Source organism: Linepithema humile, chromosome 1, assembly GCF_040581485.1.
Source record: "Linepithema humile isolate Giens D197 chromosome 1, Lhum_UNIL_v1.0, whole genome shotgun sequence".
Lineage (NCBI taxonomy): Eukaryota > Metazoa > Arthropoda > Insecta > Hymenoptera > Formicidae > Linepithema > Linepithema humile.
The window spans coordinates 42512642-42540332 of NC_090128.1; the positions used below are offsets into that span (position 1 = coordinate 42512642).

Below are 27691 nucleotides of genomic sequence, written 5' to 3' on the forward strand. Positions count from 1 at the left end.
TGACATAAAAGTCACCATTAAAAACTTTACAGTACATAGGCCGGTATTCATAGTCCGTTCTTATATTTAAGATTGTCTTAAGCACGGACTTATATTCGCTCTCTTCGTCACACATAGATTGTGTCTGACAAAGAGAGCGAATATAAGTTCGTGCTTAAGACGATCTTGAATATAAGAACGGACTATGAATACCGCCCATAGTATTGACTTTTCAAGACTATCTATCATTGCGCTTTCTATAATTTGTAGTATCAATTCTGTACAACTTTCAAAAAAGGAGTTTTTTACAATTATTTACAGTTTTTGTGAAGTCGCGATAAAATAATTAAAATTCATACAAATTTAGGCAATCAGATTTCAAAATAGCGATTTGAAGCTTGAAAATACTTCTTTATTTATTTTATTTATTTTTAAATCCTTATTTAGTTACTCGTTATTTAATTTCTGACTTATATATAATAATGTATTACGTTTAAAATAGTTTACTTTTTAAAATTTAAAAAAATTTTTTTTCGGAAATACAAATGAATGCGGGTCGATTTATGCGCCATCAAGCGGATTAATGTTTCTATGGCTGCGTTCCGAAATTCACTGCCAGTACTGAAAATCTACAATATACATAACGTAAACTATAGATTTTCAGTACTGGCAGTGAATTTCGGAACACAACCTATGAGACAAAACCTGGCCGCGTAAAATTCGGCAGTGTCCTCCCATGTGCATAATGCTCAAGACCAGTCGGGCAGTGATAAATAAATAATAATTGCCTAAAAAAAATGCCTCATGTATTACTCTGTCTATACATATATATATACATAATATAATGTTTATTTTTATTTTTTATCAGTAAAAATTCACACAAAAAAAGCTGAAAAATGATCTGTAGCTTATCTATTATTAAAATTAAAGCCAAAACTTTTTGGATAAAGACATGCATATATGAAAATATTATATAAAATAACTAAGACAAGAAGTATTAAAATTAAAACAATTTTTATTTCAATAAAATATTAAAATAAAACTGCGTTAAATCAATCTTTCTTGCGGCAGGCGAGGTAGAATTATTTAAATAACAAGAAGCATATGTAAGCAAAAAATTTATATTTTTCAATCATATCAGTTGAGCACTTGTCAGATCTGAGTGTAGTGTGATATAAATATCGAAATAAAAAATACATTTAATGTTCTAAAACGCGCGTCATTCTAAAACGTTAACGTTAAAATAGTATAAGCTAAAAACAGTGGAAATTGTTCAGGCCATGTTGTCCGTTGAGCTTCCTCTAAGCGATTTGATTTTTTATACCATTTGCGCTAAATGCTTATAATACATTTATTGATTACTAAAGATGATGAAATCGTATAAAAAAGTCAAATCGCTGGACACACGACTTACAACGTTGTTGTTACAAGAAATATGTATGATATTGTAGATATTGTAGATACATCTTTAATCGTCTTTTTTTTCTAACTTCGCAGTTTAAAACGCCACACAATTTTATGATACGGATAAAGAATAGAATAATAGAATTTACGTAATAAATGTCAGTCTCACAAATGAGATATGAATAAAATATGTATCTTTCAGTTTCAAAATACTACCAAAAATGATTACAATCCTTAATTTAATTTAAACACAATTTTGTTCTTTACGAAATATCCTAAAACGTTTAGAAGTACTTTCTAAAACATTTGTAAAACACCATCACACTTTTTAAAGTAATTTAAGATGTTTTAAATTTTGTATTTCTTTTTGTATAAAATAAAGACATTATATTCAAATTATAAATATTTTCATTTTAATGAAATATTAATAAAAATAAAATGGTATCACGCCGATACAATATTAAATAATTAACACATTCGCCGCCAAACGTATTTTAGCAGATTTTCTGTTTATTTATTCATATTATTTATATTCAAGATTATTTCATATCCAAGAAGAATAATTATTTATATAATTTTAATAGATAAAAGTATTAATTTGTTCGCTAATATATTGCTTTTTTACTATTATTAAATTTAGTCATGCTCGTGCAAGTGTAAGTAATTGCGTATATTATGGACATATTAATTATGTTCAATAATTACGCTTTGTCGGTCATCGATAATCGTCATGGCAATGAATGTGTTAATTTGAAATTTTATTCGATGTATTATAAAACTTACATATCGCAATTAACTCATATATATTTATACGCATTAAATTCATTCATTCACTTTACAATTCATTTCTCAACACAAACATTAATTACATTGACTTTTATGTCTTATTATGCGTCGAATGTCTTATGCGAATGGCGTCACGGTATATTTTGCAATAAAATCATAGTCGATTGAATATTCATTCGCTGAAATCTTCAGATTTACAAATGTGATGTTTCGTATTACATAAATATATTTTCTACATATATGTGTCTTTATTATTTAACTTTATAAATAAAAAAAATTTTTAATTAAAAATTTTTAAATAAAATTGTTAATAAAAAGAGATATTAATAATTGATACGTTCATTACTAATCGGATTGCACTAAACCATTGCATTATTTGCGAAAAGTTTACTTATTTTCTAATCTTTACATGTGAAAACGTAATATGTATATATAAAAAATAAAAATTGTGTTAAGCATGAAGAATTACGTGACGTAAATGAAGAAAAGTTTTCGGATAATCTCGATTTTTTGGACTCGTATTTATTTTTATTTTTCAATATAGTTTCAATATATATCTCCTTTAAGCTCAATGCACTTGTTCCAGCAATGTTCCAATGCAACTATATCCTTTTTATATTCAAATTTCTCATTCATATATGAATGATGGGGTTCCTAGCTAATCAAGTAAAGAAAAAGGAATGGAAATAAATTATTATCTGCACGATTACGCGTTACGAATATGACAATTGTTATTTTCAGCAATGCAATGATTGTGCAATGTACCTATTGTGAGAGAGAATATATATATATATATTTATACACGTATGTATATAATATAATATTGTGAACTTAAAACAATTATAAGTACGTACACTATCGTGAAGGAACTGCAACTAAAGCATTCTAACTTGAATTTTTTGTTGAAAAACGTTAATACTGTTGATATGTAATTTGTTTCGCGATGAAAATCTCGCGTCGTAGTTGAAGTATCAAATATATGTCAATTCGAGAAACTATCTACGTTTCTTTGAAATTGGTTAAACATACATTTTGCATGAGCAAACTTATCTTTTTAGCATAACTGCTTATGATTCATATCGAATACCTAATCATCTTTATTCTGTTCGAAAATATTCTTAATTATTAGTTTTATTATTTTTTATATTTCTTGTGAGATTAATTTTTATGAAAATGTGACTTTTCAAGAAAATACTGTGTATGGATTGTATTAAATATCTTTCTATTAAACAAGTTTCGCCGTTTTCTCTTCATAGAATTATATAGAAGATTACGCCTAACATCGTTTTGTAATCGGAATGAAATAATAAGATATTTTAATTGATATAAAGAGAGAGAGAGAGAGAGAGAGAATTGCGATTATAATGTAATAAAAATCTCTTTTACTTCGTTCGCATCTCAATATGTCAGCACAAAAATATGCCAAGGATACAATTGGAGTATTACATGTGGCATAGTTGCAATGAACGGAGAAGCCTTGGCCTGATCTTTGAGATTCATTAAACGACAATGATATGCGCGTGATTTTTTAAACGCATATTCTCATGATGTTGAAATAACAAAAAATACACTATCTTTCGTTTATTTAATAAAAGTGGAACTAATTTTGTTATAATTTTAATGCTAAATATATGTAATATAATCGGACGAAAAGAAAATAGAACAAGAAAAAATAGATGCGCTTAATTTATTTTGTCATTTTGCTCTTTTACTGTTTTGATTGATTTCTATAAAATTTTAGAACATTAAAAACTGTTATAAAATAAAAGCGATTACAATAATAATTCAGATGTAATACGTTTTCTGAAAACCTAGAATAAAACGTGCTAGAAACACAATGTGCAAGATTCCAGACGCAATAAAATATAAAAATAAATACGATTGACAGATAATAAAATAATAAAATTGTAAATAAATACAATAATTATCTAATAATATTACAATTGATATTAATAAAAATGCTACAAAAATATATGAAAATATTAAGTGATTTTTATTTACATTTTATAAGTATTCATATTTAGCAGTAATAAAATTCAAATGATTATTTATGTAATAATCATGAAAAATTGTTAAAGAATAACAACTATTTATCTTATTATTGGAAAATGTCATATTCTCCTATTTACCTAGAAACCTTAATTAATCCGTTTGGTTCTGACATTATTTTTACATTTCATCGTGCCTTAGAGTCTCTGTAATCGTGCTTCAGATGTATGGCACCAAAAACGGAAATATAATATGATACTTCCGCAGGATATAAAAAAAAAGTGCGATAACACGGAGGCGTTAAATATACATGCAAAAGCGTAGTGGATATCGAGCGTACAATTCGGCCGCATTATCGCGCAGTATATTATCTAGGCGATGACTAGATAATATTCGGGGAAGGAAAGAAGTCGCTTAGAGCACTCCATTCATCGTGACACATTTATTTTGCGCGTTGGTTATTGCGTTCGATTAATGCAATATGTGTCACGTCAATATTACAATTCTTTGTGACTAAACTTTTTCGCAACGAGCAGGTACGCACGGAAATATATGATTATATGATTCATACCATTTCCTGTTGTCTTGTCTATATAAATATTTTAATTATCCCACCTATATCTGACAATAAGTGTGAAGAAAAAAATTCAAGTTATTAAAAATGAGTTTTTTCAACAAACTAGATTTTTTTGTTTCTTTGAAAGTAAGGTTTCTTAATAATTGACTATTAAGAGGATGCTGGAGTTCTGTTTTACCACATGAATGCTGTATTTTTCCTGACTTTTTTCTAACAAATACAGCTTTTTTCTGTCTGCATAGAATTAAAAATCCTTTTGCAGAATTAAAGAGCACACAAAAAGGGAATTCGCGTTGGTCGAAAAAATTCGGAAAAATAAAGTTATTTATAACATTAATTTTTATTGACGTACTCTTAGAATAACATGTCTTTTAGAGCTATCAATTTTAGCTTTTTATAAAAGTTTAACGATTTTAATACACCGAATAAGAGCAGCGCGAATTGCGCACTGCATAATAAAATGTTATGGAACCATTAAAATTGGGCTGAAAAGTCTAATGTAAAAAATATTCTTGTCCGACTATTTTTACATACGTGTGCGTCCAATATCGGTATAACAGATGAAAAATAACAGAAGATTAGTTCCAGGATAATATCAGAGAGGCGCTATACAATAATATGCGAATATATACACGCACCACACATACGCATACACAATACATTCATACTTATAGCGTTTTCGATTATACAGGATTTGAACGACCCAGGGTTGGTTAATGACGTCATTGCAACCTCTCCACCAATGAAAGACTTGCATTTATAGTAAAATAGTGATTGATCAACCCTGGGTCGTTCAAATCCTGTATAATCGAAAACGCTATTAGATTATGACTTATGCCGATAATATCACTCTAATTTTTAGTTCCATCGAAATGATGGCGCTTTCGCGTCGGAGTTCGTCAGGCACTCCAGCATCCTCTTAAAAGTAAAATCCACCAATACTATAGGAATGCATTAAAAGTCCTTAATAAATATCGTCATGAAATCTCGATTTAAAAAAAAAATCGCCTATCATTTATATTTTTTCTCAAAGAAAAAATTATTTCGATTCTTTTAATTGGGAAAAAGTGCGCTTAATATTTAATACATCATACATTAGATAGATATTGTTACGTAATTATTTACGTTAAATATTATTTTGAAACTGATTATATCGCAGATCACTATGTGCATATCTATATGTGTAACGATTGCCGATTACACAAAAAAAATCTTTAGGAACCTTGCTGCTAACAGCCTACATTACGCCATTAAAAATATTCGTTCGTATTCTTTTCGCACTTAATACTAGCGGCAATCCGATTCCGTTTCGTATATACATTTTATACATTGCATTTCGTGGAATGCGATCTGTATAAATACAAAATGTAAATTAGATGTACATGTCCGCCGCTAAACGTGCAACAAAAATGAGTCATATCTATGAGAGAATAGTTGAGCAACATATCGTGAAAAAGCCAAAAAATCGAAAAAGTTATAATATTATTTAAAAAGTTATAAAAAATATATGAACTAAAAATTCCTTCAATAAATTCTTTCAAAATAAAAATTGTTATTTTTATTCAATCTCATGTGAGAAAGGTTTGCATCGCAAAATGATTGGTGCAATGTGTAAAAATTTAAGCGGCGAGATGCTTCGCGCAACAACAATTTTTGATCGTATTCTTCATGCATATTATCGAGTATTATTGAGTATTATTGAGTATTATCTACATTAAACCGAATGTAGGTGTGCATGCGTGAGTTGCTACGTATGTGAGGCCACCGTACGTATGTGAAACAGTGGTTGATTTTGTCTCAGCTAGTTAGCGTTTAACTGATCATACAAATCACATTAGGGCGGTACCAATCGTACCATTTGATTCACCGGGGTCAAGCGTAAGACCTTCGTCATCTTCGGCTTCAATAGTTATCATTTGCATTTACTCTTACCGTCAAGCAGTTTCTTCCACAGATCGAACTGCTCACTGTATTTCACCATGTGTATACTGATGCCGCGTTGGATGTTGCAGGGTGTGTACTGTATCCGTTTATTCAGAAACTCGTTGGCGTGCGAGCGTTTGATGCCAAGTTTGTGCGCGACGATGCCTGTGGTAAACACGTCTTCGAGCTTCAGGTACGTTTGATTCAGAGCAGCGTCGTACAGACGGCTCACCGTGTCGCTCGACAGTAAGTACGCCGGCCCGGTTGTGAAGTCCGGAAAGACCGGCTGTTGGAACTGCACTTGCGATACATAGTATTTGCTTTTCCGATTCCGTATCGGTTTCCACTTCCTGGCTAATCGGCCAAATATCACGTTACGGTCCCTCGCATGTTTGTTCACAAAGGCCAGCAGTCGTGGCACATTGATAAACATATCGTCATCCGTCTTCAGCAGGTACTTAACTCTGGAGCAGTAAGTGTCTACCCATTCCAACGTCGAGATGGTTTTGAGCGTGAGATTCGAGTACGAGTCGAGGAAGCGGCCACGTATTACATCGTTGTACATGTGTTGTTCCTTGCGCAGAATTGATTCCACTTTGGTGTCGAGAGTGGTGCCGAGCATGAAGAGCACGCTCATATCACTGCGCTGACCGAAATGCCCCCAGGTTTGCCGGATCGCTGTTCGTGCATCGAAATGCGTTGGCGCGGACATGACGATCACCACCAGATTCATGTCTTTACCGAAGTTCGGGCAACGTTCAGGAATCGACACCATGTGCCCAGCCTCGTATATGGCGCGCGCCGAATCGTTTCGGATTGCAATCGGTTTCGGTTTAGTCATGTTGGCAATTTTTGCCGTTTGCAACTTTTCGTTCGCGGTTTGTTTCGAATTGTCTACTATGTTAGCGGAAGACAATAAAGATGAGGATTGCGCGCTAGAAAATGTCGACAGCGTCGTGATAAAGGTCGAGAAGTTATTGCTTACATTGTGCGCTGGGTACGGGCTATTCAGAAGTGTGTTGTCTGAACTGGAATTTTTCGACACCGCTGTTGTCATTCGCGTCTCCACGCTGAGATTTGTATGCACATGGAGACCATCCTGATACACAGAGTAACCTGAAATTTTTATTTATTTAATCAATTTTGTATCGTTAACAATTAAAATATTAAAAATGTTCAAACAGTGACAAAGTATACATATATATTTTGTATCATTATATGTATAAAAGCAAATACAGACAAAACTATAAACTTCTACAATTATTTGGAGTGTCTTAAATAAATGTTACAACAACACTCTTGTTTTATTTCTTGATAATAGTAAAAAAAAAATCGAAAACATTTTTAATTTGCATTCAATCACCATACCAGAATCTTTCATTAATTTCCATGATCACTGAATTTAATAATTATTTAAGATCAATTATGTTAATGCAATAAGAGCTTATGTAAGAGAATCATTTCTAGTATTAAAGATATACTTACTGGCATTTCTTGGTAAGCTATACTGATGAACATCATACATAGTGGTACGGTAGTATGCATAGAAAGTAAGGCCGATCAACGCGAAGATCAGGGTCTGCAGAAATCGACTCCTGAGATGCAAATAATGGAACATGACGGATGTTTGCTCTAGTCACTCTCACTCTCGCGCTCTTCTTTTCTCAACGCGCTCAATCAGCGGAGACTGTATTATTATGTGTATTCATCGTATACACTCTATACAATTATTGTGCGGTGGGCGACCTGACGGCCGTCATCGCTCCGTCGAGGACTCCACCATGGATCGAAGCACTGTAGCATACCGTCGTTTAACAGATTATTTCCATACTGTATGCAAGACCGCACTCGTCGCCACTCGTCTGTCCGTCATTCACTCGTTCCTCTGCTCCGGAGAATCGCAGGTGAGTATGATACGGGTGTGCTGCCAGGATCACTCTGTTCCGCTTTCTACAACCGAAAAGCGTACTCGCCACTTTCACGCGTCACATCATACGTCGTCGAGGCAACTACTACGTTCGCTTATACACGTCCTCGCACACTGTTAGCAACCTGAGAAGGGAATCTACCGCACGCTTCTCCTGCTGCAGCCTCAACATGACCAATGCATTTTGATGTCGCTAACGCACCCACTGCATACCCACCAAGGCCCACACATTCACGTCTGTTTCTTTTTATCGACGGCGCACATCTTTTAGTTACATCCACCATTGTCAGATGACACTATGCGCACTGCTACCAGAAAAAATGGATACGTTCAGTAGAAGTAAGATCTGCGTTGCATAGTGGCTGAGAATTATTTGGTGGACAGGACATGGACAGGATTACTGCATAAAACGCGCGAAAGTAACGGTACGCCATTTTCTGAAGCTCATTTACATTCGGTATAGTTATTAGAAAAATTATTTTTAATTTTAAAAATGTTTAAATTGTTTTTTTTTTTAATTGTTTTATATAGAAAAAGTTTGTAAATATGGTTACATAATAAAGTTGTTTATGTTAGGATCTTTAAAGCATAAAACAAGTTTATTAACGTTTAACAATATTTTTAAATAGGTTAAAATGCAAAATATTAAATCTTACATGGCATAAAACATCCTGGGGATATCTTAAGGATATCCCGATGTCCTGAGAATTGTCTCAGGACATCCTGAGGATATCCGGGATGTTTTCAGGATGTTTTGTGCTATCTGGGATATCTCGAAACAAGAAAAAAGTGAACTTATGTCACTTAAAAAGAACTGTTCATATATATAAAGGAACAACTGATCGATAATTTAATAGTGCCTTTATTATTAAAATAGATAAAAATAAAAGAAGTAAAAAATATATTTTTTGAAAAATAATCAGGTACAACTTTGTTTTGTTTAAAAATTATGCTGGCTTGATAAATAACAATTTAAATTGACGATAAAAAGATTAATAACCGTGATGTAAAATAATCGAGACGAATAAAGCTTAATTATCCGAAGAAGTTTGATAGCATTTTAGAATCGTGATTTAACAACAGAATGCGAAAGTTTATCAAACTTGAATAAAACAATGCTAAAACTATTTTCGGAATTACATGGAAAATTATTTTCTATGTGAATTAGTTAGATAATATCATGTGTGATGTTAGGTATATACTGTAGTGCAGAATGTAAGGTATATTAAGTTCTACATAGTTGGCCTTATTTAATTAAATATCTATTATGTCATTTAATAACTTTTATACTGAATTGAGCAACTTTTGCTTGCAGATACCAAGAACCTATTCTATTAGATATTACGAAAAATCGTAATATATCGCAAATAAAACATATTATAAAGATACTTGTTGGAAAAATTACGGTAGATCTTTTAGAAACTTGTTGTGCCATAATATAAGAGTAAACATGCCCTTTGCTTACTCCCGCAAGACAAAGCAGTGACTTTTCTAGGAGATGATTTTCCCTACAACCTTGAATTATTAATAAAACGCTAATATATAGATTATACAGATACATGGTAACCGATGTGTAGATACTTTGTAAAATTGCCACGTAAATTACTTCAAGCCGTACCGTGCACGCTGCACGAGCAAAATAGCAATGCATGCACTAAACTCGTTTAGTTTCGGACGTAGAAATATGTTTGTAGTTTCAAGTTTTTAAATATAATTTATTGCAATTTACAAATATCAAAAATGTAATAAAAAAATATCTTTTTATCTAATTATTACTAAGCCAAAGGAATTGATCGATAGATGTAGATAAAAGTAGGAAAAATTTTGCGCTAAGGTGCAGCATAAAAGCGCAAGTTTCCGGCATGTTCCGCTGACGAAAGGAGAAATGAAGATTTTTAATAATCTTATGTCATATTACTTTATTTCATTACACGCTTGTCATTTGTTGGGAGTATTTATCGATCGATCGGAAATAGGAAAGGACACTACAATATTTTCTTGTTGCAATTAATATAGCTTAAAACAGCACTGATCTTGTATTTAATGGTTGTTTATAAGTACTATTGCTACTGTATTTCTTGATCGTTTAATTTACAGTTTGTTCAGTGTAAAATGGCGGTGAATTCGTAAATTCGTTAAAATCACACATCATCGATCGTCCTGTCTATTAATAAAATCAAATTTCCATCCTGTAGATACGATCGACCTGCGGCCATTAATGTCAATATTAGATGGATACTACTGCATTGAGTGCTGTAATCAAAAACTGCTGACATCTGAAATTGTTGCTGCTGGCGAGGAACAAACGGTCAAGCTGATTGTCCTTGTTGTTTGATTTTTTGAGGTAATTTTAACTATAAGTACCACGTGAAAAGTTTCACAAACAACGCACAAGAATTTAATATTTTTAATGCTCGACAACATTCGCATAGTATGATTATAAGCAGCTAGTAACTACTTATTGTGCAAGATAGAAGTTAATTCATCGTTGGTTTGGCGGCATCGCTAAATATTTCGTCATTTTCTTATCTTTTGCAAATAACGGCTTACGTTATATTAATTTTGGAAGAAAAACGCGGTTATGTGATATTGGAAGGCAATGTTTGTTTTCCTCGTTGACGATTGAAATTAGATAAGGGTTGCTGTAAGGTCACTTTGCTGGGACAACCCCAATTTATCTCATTCCTAAATGATACCGGATACTTCATGCTAGAAATAACGAAGAATAAACTATCATCTATTATTATCAAGGACACAAGACAAAAATTAAAGCAGTAATTAATAGTAATTCTTGCATTATTGTGAAATAGTTAAATTTATTATTATGCAAATTTACGTAGGACTAAAAATTGCTAAAACTTTTTTATTAGTTTTGTGGCTGTAGTGGCCCTCGGCTTTTTCATACAAGATCAATATGTGCCGGATTTCCCGTAACGTCAATGCACTCGTACATGAATAAGGACAAAGCGATCGATGTGTGTAACGTATATTTCTTTGATATCGCGTCACGCGAAATGGTAAGAATAAACGCGATTTAAATGTTTAATTCTGATATGTTTTTCAATTGGAAATAATACATTAATTATATATGAAAATAATATACAAAATTATCATTTATAAGAAGAAGAATTTGAAGAAGTGATTAGATTTGCTGTCGGTTAGGTGAGTAGTTAATATAATGTCAATACAATATGAGTTAGAGTATGTTTACGCAATTTTTCAATTCATGATTGATCCACTTAAACCAAAAAATCGCTGTTACGAGAAGTCCAGTCTCATCGCTTCAACTTTCGCATAAAATCTTATTTGCGTTCATTTTCCGGTGCGTCGGACTTTCGGCGGATAACGAACGAGCGGAAATTTGCTGACAAACATTTTCTATAGCGTTAATTATCGATTTCTTTTGCTGATTCTATCGCTTTTTTTTTATTTCCGCAATCTCTGCGTTGTTCTATTATTTTCTTATATTTAAACGCGTGCGCGCACAAAAAAACAACTAGAAGTTGCTATTGTGAACTTGTGTGTATGAGATAATCAGCTGCTACGACGACAGCGGCGGCGTTGGCGGCTGCGGCGATGGCATCGCGCGCAGTCGATCGATGGCCCAGTGCCACTTCGCGTGCGCACCTTCTCCTTATTCCCTTCCCTCAACCCTTCCCACTTCCACCCCTAATGATTTGCCCTCGCTCTGCGTCTTGAAGCGCTATTCCTTCACTTCACCGAGCGAGCCTATCCTCTTCTTTCCTTATTTCATATCCTACTTTTTTATTTTTCCTCCTTATTCCATTTTGCATTTTATGCATCTTTTTCATCCTTCACCCTTCATGTCTCCAACTTCTCTTCGATATTGCTTGCTCTTTACTATCTTCCCTATTAACTTTTTTCGATAAAAAGTTTTAAATTGCATCTTTAGTCGATGTAACCAACTACTATTTGTTTTGATTCAAATTTTTATTTTGTTTCTGGAACGCCCTCTTTTATTCTTCTTTAATATTTTATTTTTATTGTATTAATGTTAATTATGAGATTAATTTTCTTTATAGTTTTCTCTCTCTCTCTCTCTCTCTCTCTTCGGCTCTCTGGTTCTGTTTTCTTGTTTTATTTTGCATATGTTCTTTATGTCTTATTCGGGAGTTTCTTATTATGACGAGATTCTTTGACTTGAAGTATTCAAGTATCACTTCTCTTTGATTTTTCACTTCTAGAAAAGCATCTCTTTTCCTCATTTTATCTCGTGTTTTTTTATATTTTGAATCTCAAGTGCTTTTTTAAATATTTAATGAGATTTACGGTTCCCAGAACCGTTCGCAGCTTATATTTAACTATTTTCTATTACAAAAGGTAATGGACCTTTTCCTTCATCTTTCTTTCTTTATGACAGTATACTGTTATTGATTCTTTCGACATTCCTGTTTTTGTTTATTCAATTCCTCTTTTTTCATTCTTCTTTATGCATTTTCTATGTTCCCTTCTATTTGTGCTTTCTACAATTTTTCTTCTGAAATGAAATAAATATTCGTCACATATAATATTCGTCGATCTATTTGTAACCGCAGTAATGGTTTTTGTAGCTCTTGTAAAATTATTAACATAAAATCTTTTTTCTCCAAGAATTGGTTGATTGCTGTAGATATTTCTCTCTATTTCATTCTTGGTTAGGCCGATTGATTATTGCTGCGGCTTTTACTTCGACAGTTTTCCAATTTCTTCATCCTTGTATCCCCGTTTCCTCGATTTCTCTTGCTAATTTACTATATCTTTTTTTTCTTTTATTTTTTTAATTTTCTCTATCTTTTTTCTTTTTCTTTTTTCTCCTTGCTTTTTATCCATCTTCTTTCCTCTCTCGTTAATTTACATGTTTGTGTTTTTTTTAACTTCTATACCCTTCTCTCTTTCTCTCTATTTTTTTTCATCATGACTTTACCGACATCATTCTCTTTTTTCATCCTTTCTTCTTCTATTTCCCTCTTTTCACAGCGGAACAGCAGTCGACAGAATGGTCGCAGTTCGAATATGCTAGCTTGCAGATCACGAAGGGATCTGTTCGTCCGTCGTTTCCACCCTCGCAGACGATTCCTCTTCTCGTTCTTTTGAGTGCTTTCCGGCCTCTCTCTCTTTCTCTCTTCCTTCCTTTTCCTCTCTCTTCCTCTCCTCTTCTCCTCCTCTCCTTCTCTCTCTTTCTCACCCTCGCTCACTCGCTATCTTTTTCTCGTTTCCCACTCCCTGTCACTCCTCCCTTCTCTTTCCTTGCACTCTCCTCTCCACCGGCTTCTCGCGTCAGTTCATCCCGAGCAACCAACGTTCGTTTCGCTGTCGAGCGCCGTTCGAACTACCCTTCAAGTGAATACGGTGCGTAACTGATCAGACGGATCGTACCGCCGCAGCGGCAACGCTTTCTTTCCTTCTTCAGACACACTCGCAGCAGAATGGATTTTCGACAAATCAAGGAGTCGTGATTACGCACCGGTTGATAAAAGGTCAGTTCGTATAGAAAAATACTCGCTTTTACGGCAAGACGTGCACTTTCTCTCTCTCTGGAGTGAACTTATGCTCGCTCGATGGAAGGCCACCGGGAAAAAGCTGCCGCACCAAGTCCAGTGACAGCAATGGGCAAAGCATAACGACACACCCAGCCAACACGAAACGTACATCCTCGAGTATGCGTGGGGCAACGGCGAGTCTCGCCTCGAAGCCGCGTTCGACGCTGCTAGATCAATAACACGCCGCGAGGAAAACTCGTTCGCGCGGAAGCTTCTCGGTCGGCCATGAGTTCGCACCGCTGTGCGTCAGCTTCGCGATTCTCATTTTTGTCTCTCCAGCGGTTCACGTCTCTTCTTCTCTCTGCGAACGCGATAATCAAGATATGTCGGTGTTGCATGGAGATGCGTCGGATCGTCGTCGGATTGTGACAAGCTTTTGATAATGAATCCACGCTAATTAACTGTGGCTCGGAGAATCGATGATTTAATAATTAATAGTTGTGGCGATCTATTCATTAATTTACATTAATTTATAGTCTTTATTGATTAATCTACTAACTATTCGCAAATTGGAGATAGTTCTTGGATGATCGGCTAAAATTGATAATCAAATTAATTCATATCAATCGGTATTTTAGTCCTAGACTTATTACACTAGCTGGGGTCTACTAATTAGTTTTGCTAGTCATGAAGCTTCAGTGAGCCAGTTTCGAATGGCGATTTGGTCGAGAAAGTCAGATACCGCATCGGCGAGCGAGGAAGGACGGACGTCGCAGTGGTGTGTCATAGTAAATCGAGGCGGTTATCGATTTTTTTACGTGTCGCCTTGAATGTCGAGGATGAACGGAAACGTTACAGTAGAGATATAGGTATCCGATAAACACGAAAACCAATCGAATGACGGAATTACATTCGGAATTACGGAAATGCGTGCATAAGAAAGATTCCATGGCACGTAAGTTTTTTTTTTGCGTGCTGATGAAAACGATAACGTGCTAATACATCAATTACTGCAATACATTGCAACTGCCAAGAAGATTATTGTTCAAACATACGAAATTTAGAAATAATAGTTATTACAATTAAAGTTCAATGAATTAATACTGAGACAATATAAAACTTTTTAATAATCTTTGATAACGGCGATAATTTCTAGTCAGGATGGCAATTTTCCTTCTAACCAAATTAAATGTGAATATAAAGTATTCAGAATTTCCGATTTTATTTTTAACGTAAGATCTCTTGATTGATTTTAATTAAAAATTTTTAATTATTAAAAGTACGTTTAAAGCACTAATTATTTTCAATTAATTAAAAGTGGAAACTGTTCCAGAAACTGAAGAATTTTTAAGTTGACTTTGTTTTTTAGAATTTTAATTTTTCGAAATGCTAGTTATTTTATAGAATCGCAATGAATAAAATTATATTTGGCCAACTTGATTTTAGATTTGTTAAACGGTCTGTAATTAAAGCTTAATACATAAACTCAAATATATCATATTTGCTGTATATAAATTTGGTAGCTATTTTGAAATTATACGAATACGTATGAATCATGTTATCGATCATTTTTCGCTAGTATTAACCTTATCAAATATTATATATATAATATGTCTGAAAAATATGATTAATTTTTTTAGTTGTTCAGACATGCTGTGTAGTGCAGCTTTACATCTCGAGCAGATAATCAAATAAAAATTTTATAAATTGTTAGCAATAAATCGTTTCTTCTATTTCTTGATATTTTTTTATTTGCTATTGGAAAATCTCATCGATCAAATTGTGAATAATGTGTTTTCCTTTGCACAACATTATATACATCTATATTGTAAAAACTAAACGTGTACGGCTATTTTGTTGTAAAATCAATTTGTGTTCTTCCAAGTAAAATGAGATTTTTCTGCGCCATACTTCGTGAATGGTGCATCAGCGATGGCATCACCATTCACGCTGCTCACAAAACGACTTATCGATCATACCAGATGTATAGCACCTTCGTGTCTCGACGGACAGAAAACGTCAAAATCGTCTTTTCTTTGACATTTACTGTGGTACAAATTCACAGAGCATAATTCAATTGAAATTAAATTTATATGTCGACTAATATTTATTTATAATTCTTTTCGTATTGCAGAATATTTTGGTATTCTGAAAGAGTGGCAAAGTAAATTTTAAAAATATGTTACTCTTACAATTGATAAAAATTGTTTAAAAATCAGTCGAAGCAAGGAATTTGTAGGAACATCAACATTGAGACTTTGAATAAGATGATTGAAATAAATTGCTTACATTATCGATCGTTTACTTCAGTAATGCCTCAGCAATTATTATTTCATAATTTTTACTATCTTAAGATTAGTGTTTGAAAATTTTAATCTAACAACTTACACAATTCTTGAAATTGAACATCAAATAGTTTGAATTTTTCAAGCTAAAAATATATTCAAACAGTTTTAATTTTTTAATATTAGATAACGAAACGTATACGTAACAGTAAAGAAGATTAATAAGCAATTAACAACCGGCTTTGGCTCTAAATCCTCGACTGTTAATATAAAAAAATTAAATTTTTTAATTTCACGCTCAAAAATCTGGAAATCTATATAAATTTAGACAAAAATAAAAAGCTTATTTATTTTTTTGTAATGCAAATGCTATTTTTGCTCTAATATTCTTTAATGTCTAAATTGTTTAAATCTTGATATCACAGATCGACCTATCGAATTACTTTCGAATTATCCAAAGTCAAACTGTTCAAACTGTTCTAACATACAATACACTCAAACTTTTTGTCTGAGCTTCTTTAGTTGAGACATTCTGCAAGCATGATAGAGAAAAAATAATTTTCTATGCGAGAAAATACAAATTATCGCTCGACACTTCTGCATTCTGGAATGCGTTGAAATATTTAACATAATCTAACATGACGCAATAAATTGTGCAAGAGAGCTAAGCAAAAATCAATATGTTTATTCTTTTGCATGGTTCAATAAGTAGTATTATACCGGTTAATCTTGATAAAAAGCGCGTTCTCATAAAAGATAAAAATAATATCGCGGTGGGTTTTACAGCCGGATTTAACTTTAACCTTCTTACCCTATCCTAACTTCAATCAACAAAGAATCCGATTATATAAAAGGGACAGGAAAAGGTGCGATGCCATTCTGGAAGTAATCGTTCCATCTTATATTTTTGCGTGCTTAAAATAATTTTCTGTCTTTTCTTTCTAGTTTCACTTTCGCGTTTCCGTTCTAAATATTAATATATGAAAAAAAGTTATATTTACTTTTTATAAAAAATATATGAAAAATCGCGTTGCAAAGAGATAAAAAGACTAAGAGATTAAAAGACTCAACGTTTGTGAAAATTGTCATGGAAATGGGATTAATGAAAGTAACATGCATTGAGATAATAAATGGATCAATAAAAACTATATTTAATACGCGTAGATAAAGGAGCGCGTTAATATCGAACCGAAAGCATTAGCATATGCTTAGAAATTTTATTAACATGACATTTTTAAATACCGAGCAAGAGTTGACTTTAAATAATAACAAAATATTTGAGATAAATGCGACATTTTTTTAAAGTTAGTGTAAATCAAATACTTGATGAAATATCTTTAATCAATATCTCTAATTATCTGTTCAAGATAACACAAGAGAAATTTTGCAATATAAAATCCTAAATTGTAATTCGAGCAATGCAAATCCGCTTCTAAATTCATTTAGAAAATATGTTACTCCAATATTACTCCACTATAATTACCAAAACCAAATATTGAAACAGACACATATATACACAGCTTTAATTAGCGATTGAATGTAAGTTTAGAGGAATATTTATGTTGCGACTACGGTGCAACTATGCTCCAAATCTCTTCTTTTTTCTTCTTTCATGGTTCTATTTTGAAACTTTTCCCCGTGAGACACGTTTATGTAATCCAATAAGTTAATCGTTTATATTGATATCTATACCCTCATTTGACCGCGTTGCGCTTACATGCGGGATTAGTATCTTAACTTGATAAACTCCGCTCATCGTATTACACAATTTGCTTTCGATCGTTGCCATGTTTAACCCAATCTGATCATATGTTCTTTATTCTTATTTTATCGTTATCAAACATTATATATAAGTGCTTATCTATGTTCAAACTAAAGATATCGTTTGCTAAATTATAATACGGGATGGCATAAACGTCACAAAGGAGTTTAAAACACTTATGTTCTTTTCCTTTTATAGATTTATAGAGAAACCCTCGCAAATTAATCATTAAAAAATACACAATTAAGTAACAAACTAAAACCATAGAATTTTATTAATAATTTCGTTAATTTTATTTTTATTGAAATTCAGTGTTTGATCAGCCATCACCGGATTCCGATTATTTCTTTCGGAGTTATTTGAAGCAAAAAAGTCTATGTCAACAACTCAAAGGCTATTCAGAAGCTAAAGAATAATATCCGAGCAGAAATAAGAGGACTAAAAACAGATATTCTGCGAAATGTTATGGAAAACGCTCTTGAAAGAGCCAGAATATACGAAGTTGGAAATAAATAGTTATTTGAAAGAAACAATTCTTTCTATACATAGTTTAATTAAATTTCCATTGTTATTTTCCATTTATTTCCGAAACAATAAATAAAACAAATAAAATCTAAAAAAAAAATATGAGCGTTTTAAGCTTCTTTATGACTTTTGCGCCACTTTGTATTACAACAAACATCATCATATTTTTCGTATATGAAATATGCAGGATATAACAGAATAGATGAAAAATAAATATTTACATAGCACTATGTTTTCCCTGCCACTATAAGAGACAACTTTTATCAGCAAAAACGAAATTGTTAACGTTCGATTATTATATTTTCTTTGCAATAAAGACTTCTAACACTAATCCTGGATTACTATGGATAACTTTGGAGAAACATGAACGTAATAATCAGAATAGACGTGATTGATAATAAATTGCATATAACATTATGACTGTAAAGTTTATGTAATTGATCAAATAGGGACCGTTTATTTATTTTTAACGTGAATAATTAGCAATTACTTTTCGTAACAGCAATTGTTTATTAAACAAGAATTTAATGTGAATGTTTCACATTTCTTAGTGTAATGCTGCTTTTGCTTTCAAATTATTTGGATGACTATACCATTATTTTACTTTATTCCAAATCCCCTTACGTTAGACGTTACTTCGTATCACTAAATATTCATTGTGTGTGCAACCGTGTTGAGCGCGTATCTGATAACCACTACACGTTGTTCCACATTGACTGGGGCTCCGCTTTTACGTCTCGGACCCGCGGTATTTCACTTTCTCGGCCCAGGAATCGCGCACGCTTCGGTATCAACGTTTACAACGGCGGAAACATTTGCATTTCTGGGTTAGGCATTAACATGTTCGTATACACATGCCTTTGTATGCGAGCTAAACGCGTAGATTGTTACCGTAAATAACGATTATAGGACAGAAAGTCGATTGCGTATTAACTTACGCTATTTTATTTGAAAAAATTAAATAAGAAGTTACGCGATTCGTGTCATTGTATTAATTAAATTATATTATGTTACATGCGTTATTAATTATATTATATGTACTGTAAAAATAATTTATTTTATCTTTATTATATTTTTCCAGCTACATTATGATGATTAATACTGACATTTTGAATATTTAAAATTTATTCTCTCTGCGGATAAGACTTTTTATTACTGTCCGTTGTAAGAATGACAAAGTAAAAATTTGAAGTTCCAAAAGTGGACAACATATTTTTAATTAATATTTTAAAAAATATAATACAAATAATAACATTTTTTAATAGTTATAGATATTTATTTCATAAAACATATATTAAAAAATTGCGTGAATGATCACGTAGGGAAGTTTCGCTAAATGAAAATTGATTTCCAACAAAAAATCGGAGCAAAAAAATTAATCAGATATAATCCTTGATAACATTTCGCGTAAGACGAATAAAAAGATTAAAAGTTTTTTCATTTAATTTTTATCATGCTTTAGAAAAAAATTTTTTCCAATATTTTATAATTTTCACTGATTTTCCAGAACAGTAGAATAACTCTATTCATTCGTCCAACGTTAATGCGATGTCGTGTATACACGTGTCCGTGATGTGTGCACGTCGTGCGAGTGAATCAGATATCTAGTTCAAGAGAAAAAGAGAGGAAAAAGGCAAAAGGACGGCTGTAGATAATCGATATGTTTGCACTGTGACGGCCACGCACGTCTTTCTTCCGTTCCAGTTTGCTTCCTGCTCTCGCGCCGGAGCGCATAGTATTGCACGCGGAAATCGATTGTCGCGTCTGGAAAAATTCCAAACGAGATCTACGCACACACGAGCTCGTCTCTCTCCTTTTTCAAGGAACTGGATCGTAGTGTGCTTTCATGTTCGGTCGTGAACTCCCTTTCGATCTTTTTATATGTGGAGAGCTTCTTTCATTTCAATTTCATCAGCCGGAAATTCCTTATCGAATTCTTATCGACTTCTCTGCGGTTAAATTATATATAATTGTCGCTAGTTAATCAAGTTTTTTTTTTTTCAAGCGCAATAAAGCTTTATATGCTGTTAAATATGTAGCACTGCGTTGCATGATATATTATATTACGTATGCACCGGATAAAACCCATAAAAATCAGTAAGAACGGCTTAAAAGAAATGTTTTTTTTTGTTGTTGTGTGAATTGGTCTGTTTGTACAAAAACACTTGCACAAAAAATCTATAAAAACTGAAAAGTGATTTAGGGAAAACGACGATGTTGTAATATTATATAAATATTTGACACAAATGTGATGTAATAGAAAATGATCAACAGCGCAATGAAATAGGTCTAAAGTAAAGTAATATTGGGCAAATCATTTTATCAATGCTGCACGTGTGCATTTAGTAACCTTATTTTCTGTAAAAGTAATATAAATTGACATTAAATATTAAAGTTACTCATAAAAAATTAATACATTTTTATGTCTTATTCTTTTTAATTTCTAGATAAGAATAAATCATATAATTATAAGTTTTTTTACAAAATCTTTTTTAAAAAATTTATTTCTTTATAAAATTATTCTCAAGATTTAATTAAAATGCAGTGAATATTAGAAAAATATATTATTTTAAAATGAATAGCAAATTAAAGCAATTCATCAACCAACTTGTCAAATTAATATTCGTTACATGCAAGCAATAAGTATTAAAAAAAATTTTTCAAAATTTGGGATTGTAATAAACTATCTATTTTTGTTGCAACACGTATCTGCATGTAGCTTGTTTAATCATCCTAGAACGTTATGCTATTGAGAGAAGATATTTGCACTTATCTTGAAATATCTCGTAAATTCGAAATTTAATATGTCAAATGTGATAATTACACCAACGCATTGCGTAATAACATTTAAACATTTATTGAATTAAGATTTATTTGTTAGTAAATTCAATATTTACATCAATTTGATTTTACAGTTCTATTGCGTTTAATTTTTATTTATTTGTACTCGATCTGATAAAATTTTATTTGAATAAAAAAATCTTTATTTGGAAAATGTAACTTAAGTTATAAAATATGGAACGAAATTGTAAGATTAACAGAATGACGTTATTTTAAAATAAACTATTTTGTTCAGGAATGTCTCAGAACTAGTGAAATAAATATTTAAAACGGAAAAAATCCGGGAAAGATTCTCTATATAAAATTTATCTTTCTCTTCAAGAAGAACTTTCTTTATACTTATCCAGCGTTATAAATTTTCTTGTAAAAAATTGATTAAAATCTACTCGAACCAATTTGATAGTATTTTAAGAAAAGCAACGAATTTTTTAAAACATCAATTATAATTAATATTTCGCCGACGGGAGCTAATACGCTGATCTTTTTTAATTTTACGCGTCTCGCCAACGAAGTGTTTAGGTTGATATGTTCGCCAAAGTCGCACGCGCAAATTACTGTAAGCCGATAAATTCAGTCACCTCTCCATCGTATTACGAAGATTAAATTTCTGTTTCTGCCAGGATGCATAGCTGATTTTTTTGCTGCCGCTTTAATCATGGAATAGCCATGAATGCGTTTCAACGATAGGGCATGTCTTAATCAAAGATTTATTCTCGGATTTTTGCTTCGAAACCTTAATAGAAAAACGGAATTAAGGTTCTTCATTCGTCTGATGCTCTGAGAATTCTTTCAGAACTTTCATAATGAGCGCAAGGCACGAAAAACTCGCGCAATCCCAATGTCGAATTGCGAATTGCTATTTCGCACGTGATGATGCAACGAGATTAGAATAAATGACTTTGCTGACTTTAGCATATGACGGCTTCCAATTACGCGAGCTGTTGTTCGCATTTTCAAAATAAGCTCTTGCATGAAAGATTGAATGCAAATTGCGCGCAGAAATAAGTACTGCTACTAACATGCAACTTCTGTCTGACATAACAATTGCGACAATTGGTTTAGTCGGTTAATTAATTTAAACTTCCTAACGTAATCAAGAAAATTGAACTCGCCGCGCAATTAATAAAATAAGCCGACATTATACTCGAGAAAGAAATTACAACAGTTTTATTTTTATAAGAATATCACTCGCATGACTTTTTTCTCAGCGGTTACTTTAATTAATATTGTTTATAATATTGAAATATAAAATATAATCAAAATATTATTTCAGCTTAGAAAAACGCGTGACCAGCTATCACAAGTAACAGAGAACAACGACTCCGTGATCACGTGAAGCGGCTGGACCTCCTGTGACGGGGGAGGTCGAAGACCGCGAGTGCGCTTTCTTAGAGCATCCATTCTTAGACGATGATAGATCCAAGTTCATCCGAAGAGGAGAGTGAGGAGGATCAGAGCACTCATCATGGCGGCGGCGGCGGCGGCGGCGGCGGCGGCGGCGGCGGCGGTGGTGGTCGTGCCGGAAGCGGTAGCTCCCACGGTTCTCGCCGTCATCCCGGAAGTAGCATCGGAAGTGGTCCGGGTTCTGGTAGCGTCGGTTCACTCGCTTCAGGCCTTACTGCCTCGCCCGGCGGCCCAAATCACGTGGGCCCGCCCGCTGCGAGTGCTCACGGATCGGGAAGTCGTGTCCCGGTGGGATCGCAGGATGCAGCTGGAGCTGGCCTGGACGTGCCCAATCTCGCTAGCGCCAGGAACTCCCTGTCGCCATCGATGAGCGCGACTCAGGACGCTGCTAACTACGCCCAGAGACCCACCAGTCCATCTCCCTCAGTAGCGAGCGAGAAGACCGAAGCGGAGTTGCAAGTACAGGAACGCACGCTTTTCTTTTTAATTTACGTCTTAACGAAAAGAAGCATTGATGCAATTATATATATATAATACATACACAGTGTATGTAGTGATCAAATATTGCTTTTCTCCAAGAAATAATATTTTTATGCTAGAAATAGTAGAACTCTACAGTTAAACTGTAATTATTGCAAATGATAAAATTGTAAGAAACGTTTTGCTTGGCCCAATTTCTTTTACAAAGAGAAATTGGATAACAATTTTTTTAACAATACGCGCTCTATTACTTTATCGTCGATACGAGATTTTTTTTTTTCTTCCTCAGGATAAGCAAGAAAGAGAAGAAGAAGAGAGGAAAACTCGGATCCAACTGTACGTCTTCATATCTAGATGCATCGCTTATTCGTTTAATGCCAAACAGCCGATGGATATGACGAGAAGGCAGATGAAAGTGACGAAGCAACAATTGGAAACTATTTCTTCTCGTTTTCAGGTAAACGGATAAATACATTTTTTTGTCGAAAAGAAACTAAACTTTATAGAAAACAATTTTTTAAAGTGGTCTCAAAAACGACCGTTCAAAGTCTAATACTCCTTTAAATACACGCTTTAAATAGTTATTACTTTAAGATAAGAAACCCTTGTGATGGATGGTCGCTTTTCGAAGCCTTAGACAGGGTCTTATACTTGTCTACTACACAACCTTCACCTTCGTTACTCGTTAGATATAACGAAGCTGTACGATCATATTAAATTATCGATTGCCATAGATTGTTTTCTTCACTTGTGAGATTTGACAATAAAAAGTCGCGAACTCATTTCTTTTCTTCTTGTACTTTATTGACAATTAGCTGTATTGATTATTTTCACTTTCGAAGTGGTTTTTATGATGTAACACATGAAGTTTTGTGTGCGTCTGCTAGCATTCTGAGAACTCACTGTTTTTGAAATTGCTTTTATTATAAATATAATCACCACATTTGACGTCGTCAAAATATTTTCTTTCCACAGTCGAATTCTTATAAACTTTACATATTATTTCTTACGTTTTAGATTAAATTTTTTATTCATTAAAAATGTTTACCGCAGATGCGGTCCTATGACAAATTAAGTTTAACACGATAAATATTGCGGGCGAGAAGAGTGTTGCATGAGAATTACAGATTACGAGATGTGTATATGTTTTTATAAGCTGAAACGCGCCCGTGTAAATTTCAGGGTTTTTTGAAAGGCGAGACGCAGATCATAGCTGACGAAGCGTTTCATAATGCCATACAGAATTATTGCGATGTGTTCCTGAAATCGGATCGCTTGATGCAAATGGTGCAGAGCGGTTCATGCTCCCAAGCCGACTTCCGCGAGGTGTTTAAGAAGAACGTTGAGAAGCGTATTCGGAGCCTCCCGGAAATCGATGGAGTGAACAAAGACACTGTGCTTGCGTCCTGGATGGCCAAATTTGATTGCATCATAAAAGGTACTGGTGACGAGGACACCAAACGGCCTTCCAGGATGCAACAGCAGTCTCTGAATTCGGAGCTAATACTATCGAAGGAGCAGCTGTATGACATGTTTCAGCAGATTCTTGGCATCAAGAAGTTCGAGCATCAGCTTCTGTTCAACGCCCTCCTGTTGGACTCAGCCGATGAACAGGCTGCCGCCATCAGGAGGGAGCTGGACGGTCGCATACAGAAAGTGAATGAGATGGAAAAGGTACTGTGACGATTGCTTTTTTGATTTCGGCTTTCATTTTACTTTGATGCAATTTTGATTTTGGATACAGACACGTTCCCTCTTTCTCACTGTTACCGAGAGACTGCTTCTACTCGTCCCTGAACGCCGATTGTTCCTTTTCTATCCCTAGAATCGCAAGCTCATGCCCAGGTTCCTCTTGAAAGAAATGGAGTCGCTCTACATCGAGGAGCTCAAGTCGTCTATCAACCTGCTAATGGCTAATTTGGAGTCGTTACCGGTCTCCAAGACAGGTTCGATAGACAGCAAATATGGGCTGCAGAAGCTGAAGCGCTACAACCATCGTGGTGAGCGCTCCCGCTGCCGCGGTCAGGGCTCCCTCGTTAAACTGGAGGGCGACTCCGCCGATTCCGATCCCCAGCTGACGAAAATGGACGTCGGTCTGACCTTCCAGCTGGAAGTAGTCGTAATGGAGGTCAAAGGCCTTAAAAGCCTAGCACCTAATAGAATAGTTTATTGTACCATGGAGGTGGAAGGCGGCGAGAAGCTGCAGACCGATCAGGCCGAGGCCTCCAAGCCTATGTGAGTAAAAATTGATCAAAGATTGGGAACCCCGATCACTGATTGTGAGATATCTCGACGGGGAGGTCAAGACCGACCGCATCATTCTCGTCCACGGGTCCTATTTATAGGTGGGATACTCAGGGTGACTTCACGACCATGCATCCCTTGCCGGTGGTCAAGGTCAGATTATACACCGAAAATCCGGCGATGCTAGCGCTCGAGGACAAGGAGTTGGGCAAGGTGATTTTGCGACCTACTCCGCTCTCCTGCAAGCTACCCGAGTGGCACCGTATGACCGTACCTAAAAATTGCGCCGATCAAGATCTACGTATGAAAATCGCCTGTCGTATGGACAAACCACTCAACATGAAACATTGCGGCTACTTGTACGCGATGGGCAAGTCCGTATGGAAAAAGTGGAAGAAGCGGTACTTTGTGTTGGTCCAGGTCTCGCAGTACACATTTGCGATGTGCTCGTATAAAGAAAAAAAAAGCGAGCCGTCGGAAATGATGCAACTCGATGGCTATACAGTGGACTATATCGAGGCCGTTTCTGCTAATCTCATGGTCGGCATGGATTTAGAAGGCGGAAGGTAAATTTTCCCCTCCCGCTGAGAACGAAAAATACCTAACCGCCGTAGCAGCAGCATGTTCGCAGTAGTCGCGTAGTCGCGTCGTAACATCACAAATTTTTATTAATGCGTTATTATATTTTTTATCGCAATTTTATTAGATCTTAAATATTGTGAGGACATACTTTTGTTTTTTTTTGCAATTTTACAGCACTTTAAATAATAAAGTTTTCAATTGTCTTTGTAATAAAAAATTAGAGCTTAACACTTGGGAATGGAAGCGAATAGAATTCAATTAGTGCAGTTTGTTTATGCGTTCAATTTTTCTGCGTTAATTGTTTAAATTGAACAGGACATTTTGCAGTTAACTGGCAAATATTGTGCACAACTCGCAATTATGAATTGCATGTACTCGATAGGTACTTTTTCAACGCTGTGCGCGAGGGCGACAATATCGTGTACGCTTCGGACGACGAGAACGAATGTCATCTGTGGGTGATGGCGATGTACCGGGCGACCGGACAGTCGCATAAGCCCACCCCACCGGTTTCCGTGGCCGATAAGAATTCCACCATTAGCAAGATCCAAGGTGATGCTGACCGTGCGAAGAAGCACGGTATGGAAGATTACATCAGCGCTGATCCGTGCAAGTTTGAGCATCATGCCCTGTTCAAGTATCTGCAGAACTTGGTCCTAGACTATAGACTGAACGATCCTTACTGCTCGCTCGGCTGGTTCTCGCCCGGTCAAGTTTTTGTGCTGGACGAATACTGTGCCAGGTAATAAAGCTTGTGTTTTGTCAACCGTTAATTCGGTTAATCCGATTGTTTACAGTAAAAAAATAGATCTTACATATCTTATGCATAGTTTGAATTAAGCACGTATATGCCTTTGAATTTGAATTAAATACAGGCATATTTAAAAATAAGATATCAGAACATATGTAACTGAAAAATGTGAGTGAGGCTAATTTATTTCATTAGTTTCATATATGCGATGTCGATTTGAGCGACTGTTTTCTAATAATAGATACGGCGTGCGTGGGTGCTTTCGACATCTTTGCTATCTGCACGATTTGTTGGACAGAATGGATCGTGGATATACGATAGATCCGACGTTGATACACTTTAGCTTTGCTTTTTGCGCCACTCATGTCTACGGTAATACAACATCTGCCGATGGCGTAGGCTCGATCACTCACGAGGAGAAAGATAAGTTTCAAGAAATCAAGGAACGGCTGAGACAGATTCTCGAGAGGCAAATTACTCATTTTAGGCAAGTAGTCCCAATGCTCCTTAAATTAGTGATGTGAGAAAACAATTATCATAAAGAATTGTTCGCACTACATATTTTAAAACTAATTTTTTAATCAATTTTATTTTTCTAAATTATTTTTCTCTTAATTTTTATTGCAATAGTTTTCAAAATAATACATATTTATTTAGAGAAGAAATAAATTCGTGCGTATTAATATAATAGCTACAGCGAAAAAATTTATTAATGGTAGATGTTTTTCTCAAAATAATTTTTTTGCATAAAT

At 34.2% G+C, this 27691-nt stretch overlaps 2 protein-coding genes across 7 annotated transcripts in view; one reads left to right on the plus strand and one right to left on the minus strand.

Moving 5' to 3' along the window:
• Positions 1-1084: 1084 nt before the first annotated feature.
• On the minus strand, positions 1085-8970 carry LOC105675448 (beta-1,3-galactosyltransferase 5-like). Its single transcript, XM_012372623.2, has 2 exons — positions 8144-8970; positions 1085-7774 (listed from the first exon to the last, which is right to left on the minus strand). Exons 1-2 carry the CDS (start codon positions 8274-8276, stop codon positions 6648-6650), a joined length of 1260 nt encoding a protein of 419 aa, XP_012228046.1. The 5' UTR covers positions 8277-8970; the 3' UTR covers positions 1085-6647.
• Positions 8889-27691, plus strand: part of Cadps (calcium-dependent secretion activator 1) — a 31325-nt gene continuing 12522 nt past the window's right edge. For 3 of the 6 annotated variants that reach the window (XM_067354782.1, XM_067354798.1, XM_012372608.2), the window contains exons 1-8: positions 13704-14062; positions 22752-23341; positions 23652-23819; positions 24545-25036; positions 25188-25597; positions 25708-26172; positions 26571-26930; positions 27181-27426. In XM_067354782.1, coding sequence (XP_067210883.1) covers positions 22889-23341; positions 23652-23819; positions 24545-25036; positions 25188-25597; positions 25708-26172; positions 26571-26930; positions 27181-27426 — 2594 coding nt within the window. In that variant the 5' untranslated portion in view covers positions 13704-14062; positions 22752-22888. Of the gene's footprint in view, positions 9011-10481; positions 10930-13703; positions 14063-22751; positions 23342-23651; positions 23820-24544; positions 25037-25187; positions 25598-25707; positions 26173-26570; positions 26931-27180; positions 27427-27691 lie in introns of those variants that run through there. The other 3 variants (XM_067354790.1, XM_067354784.1, XM_067354787.1) reach the window with 3 other exon arrangements.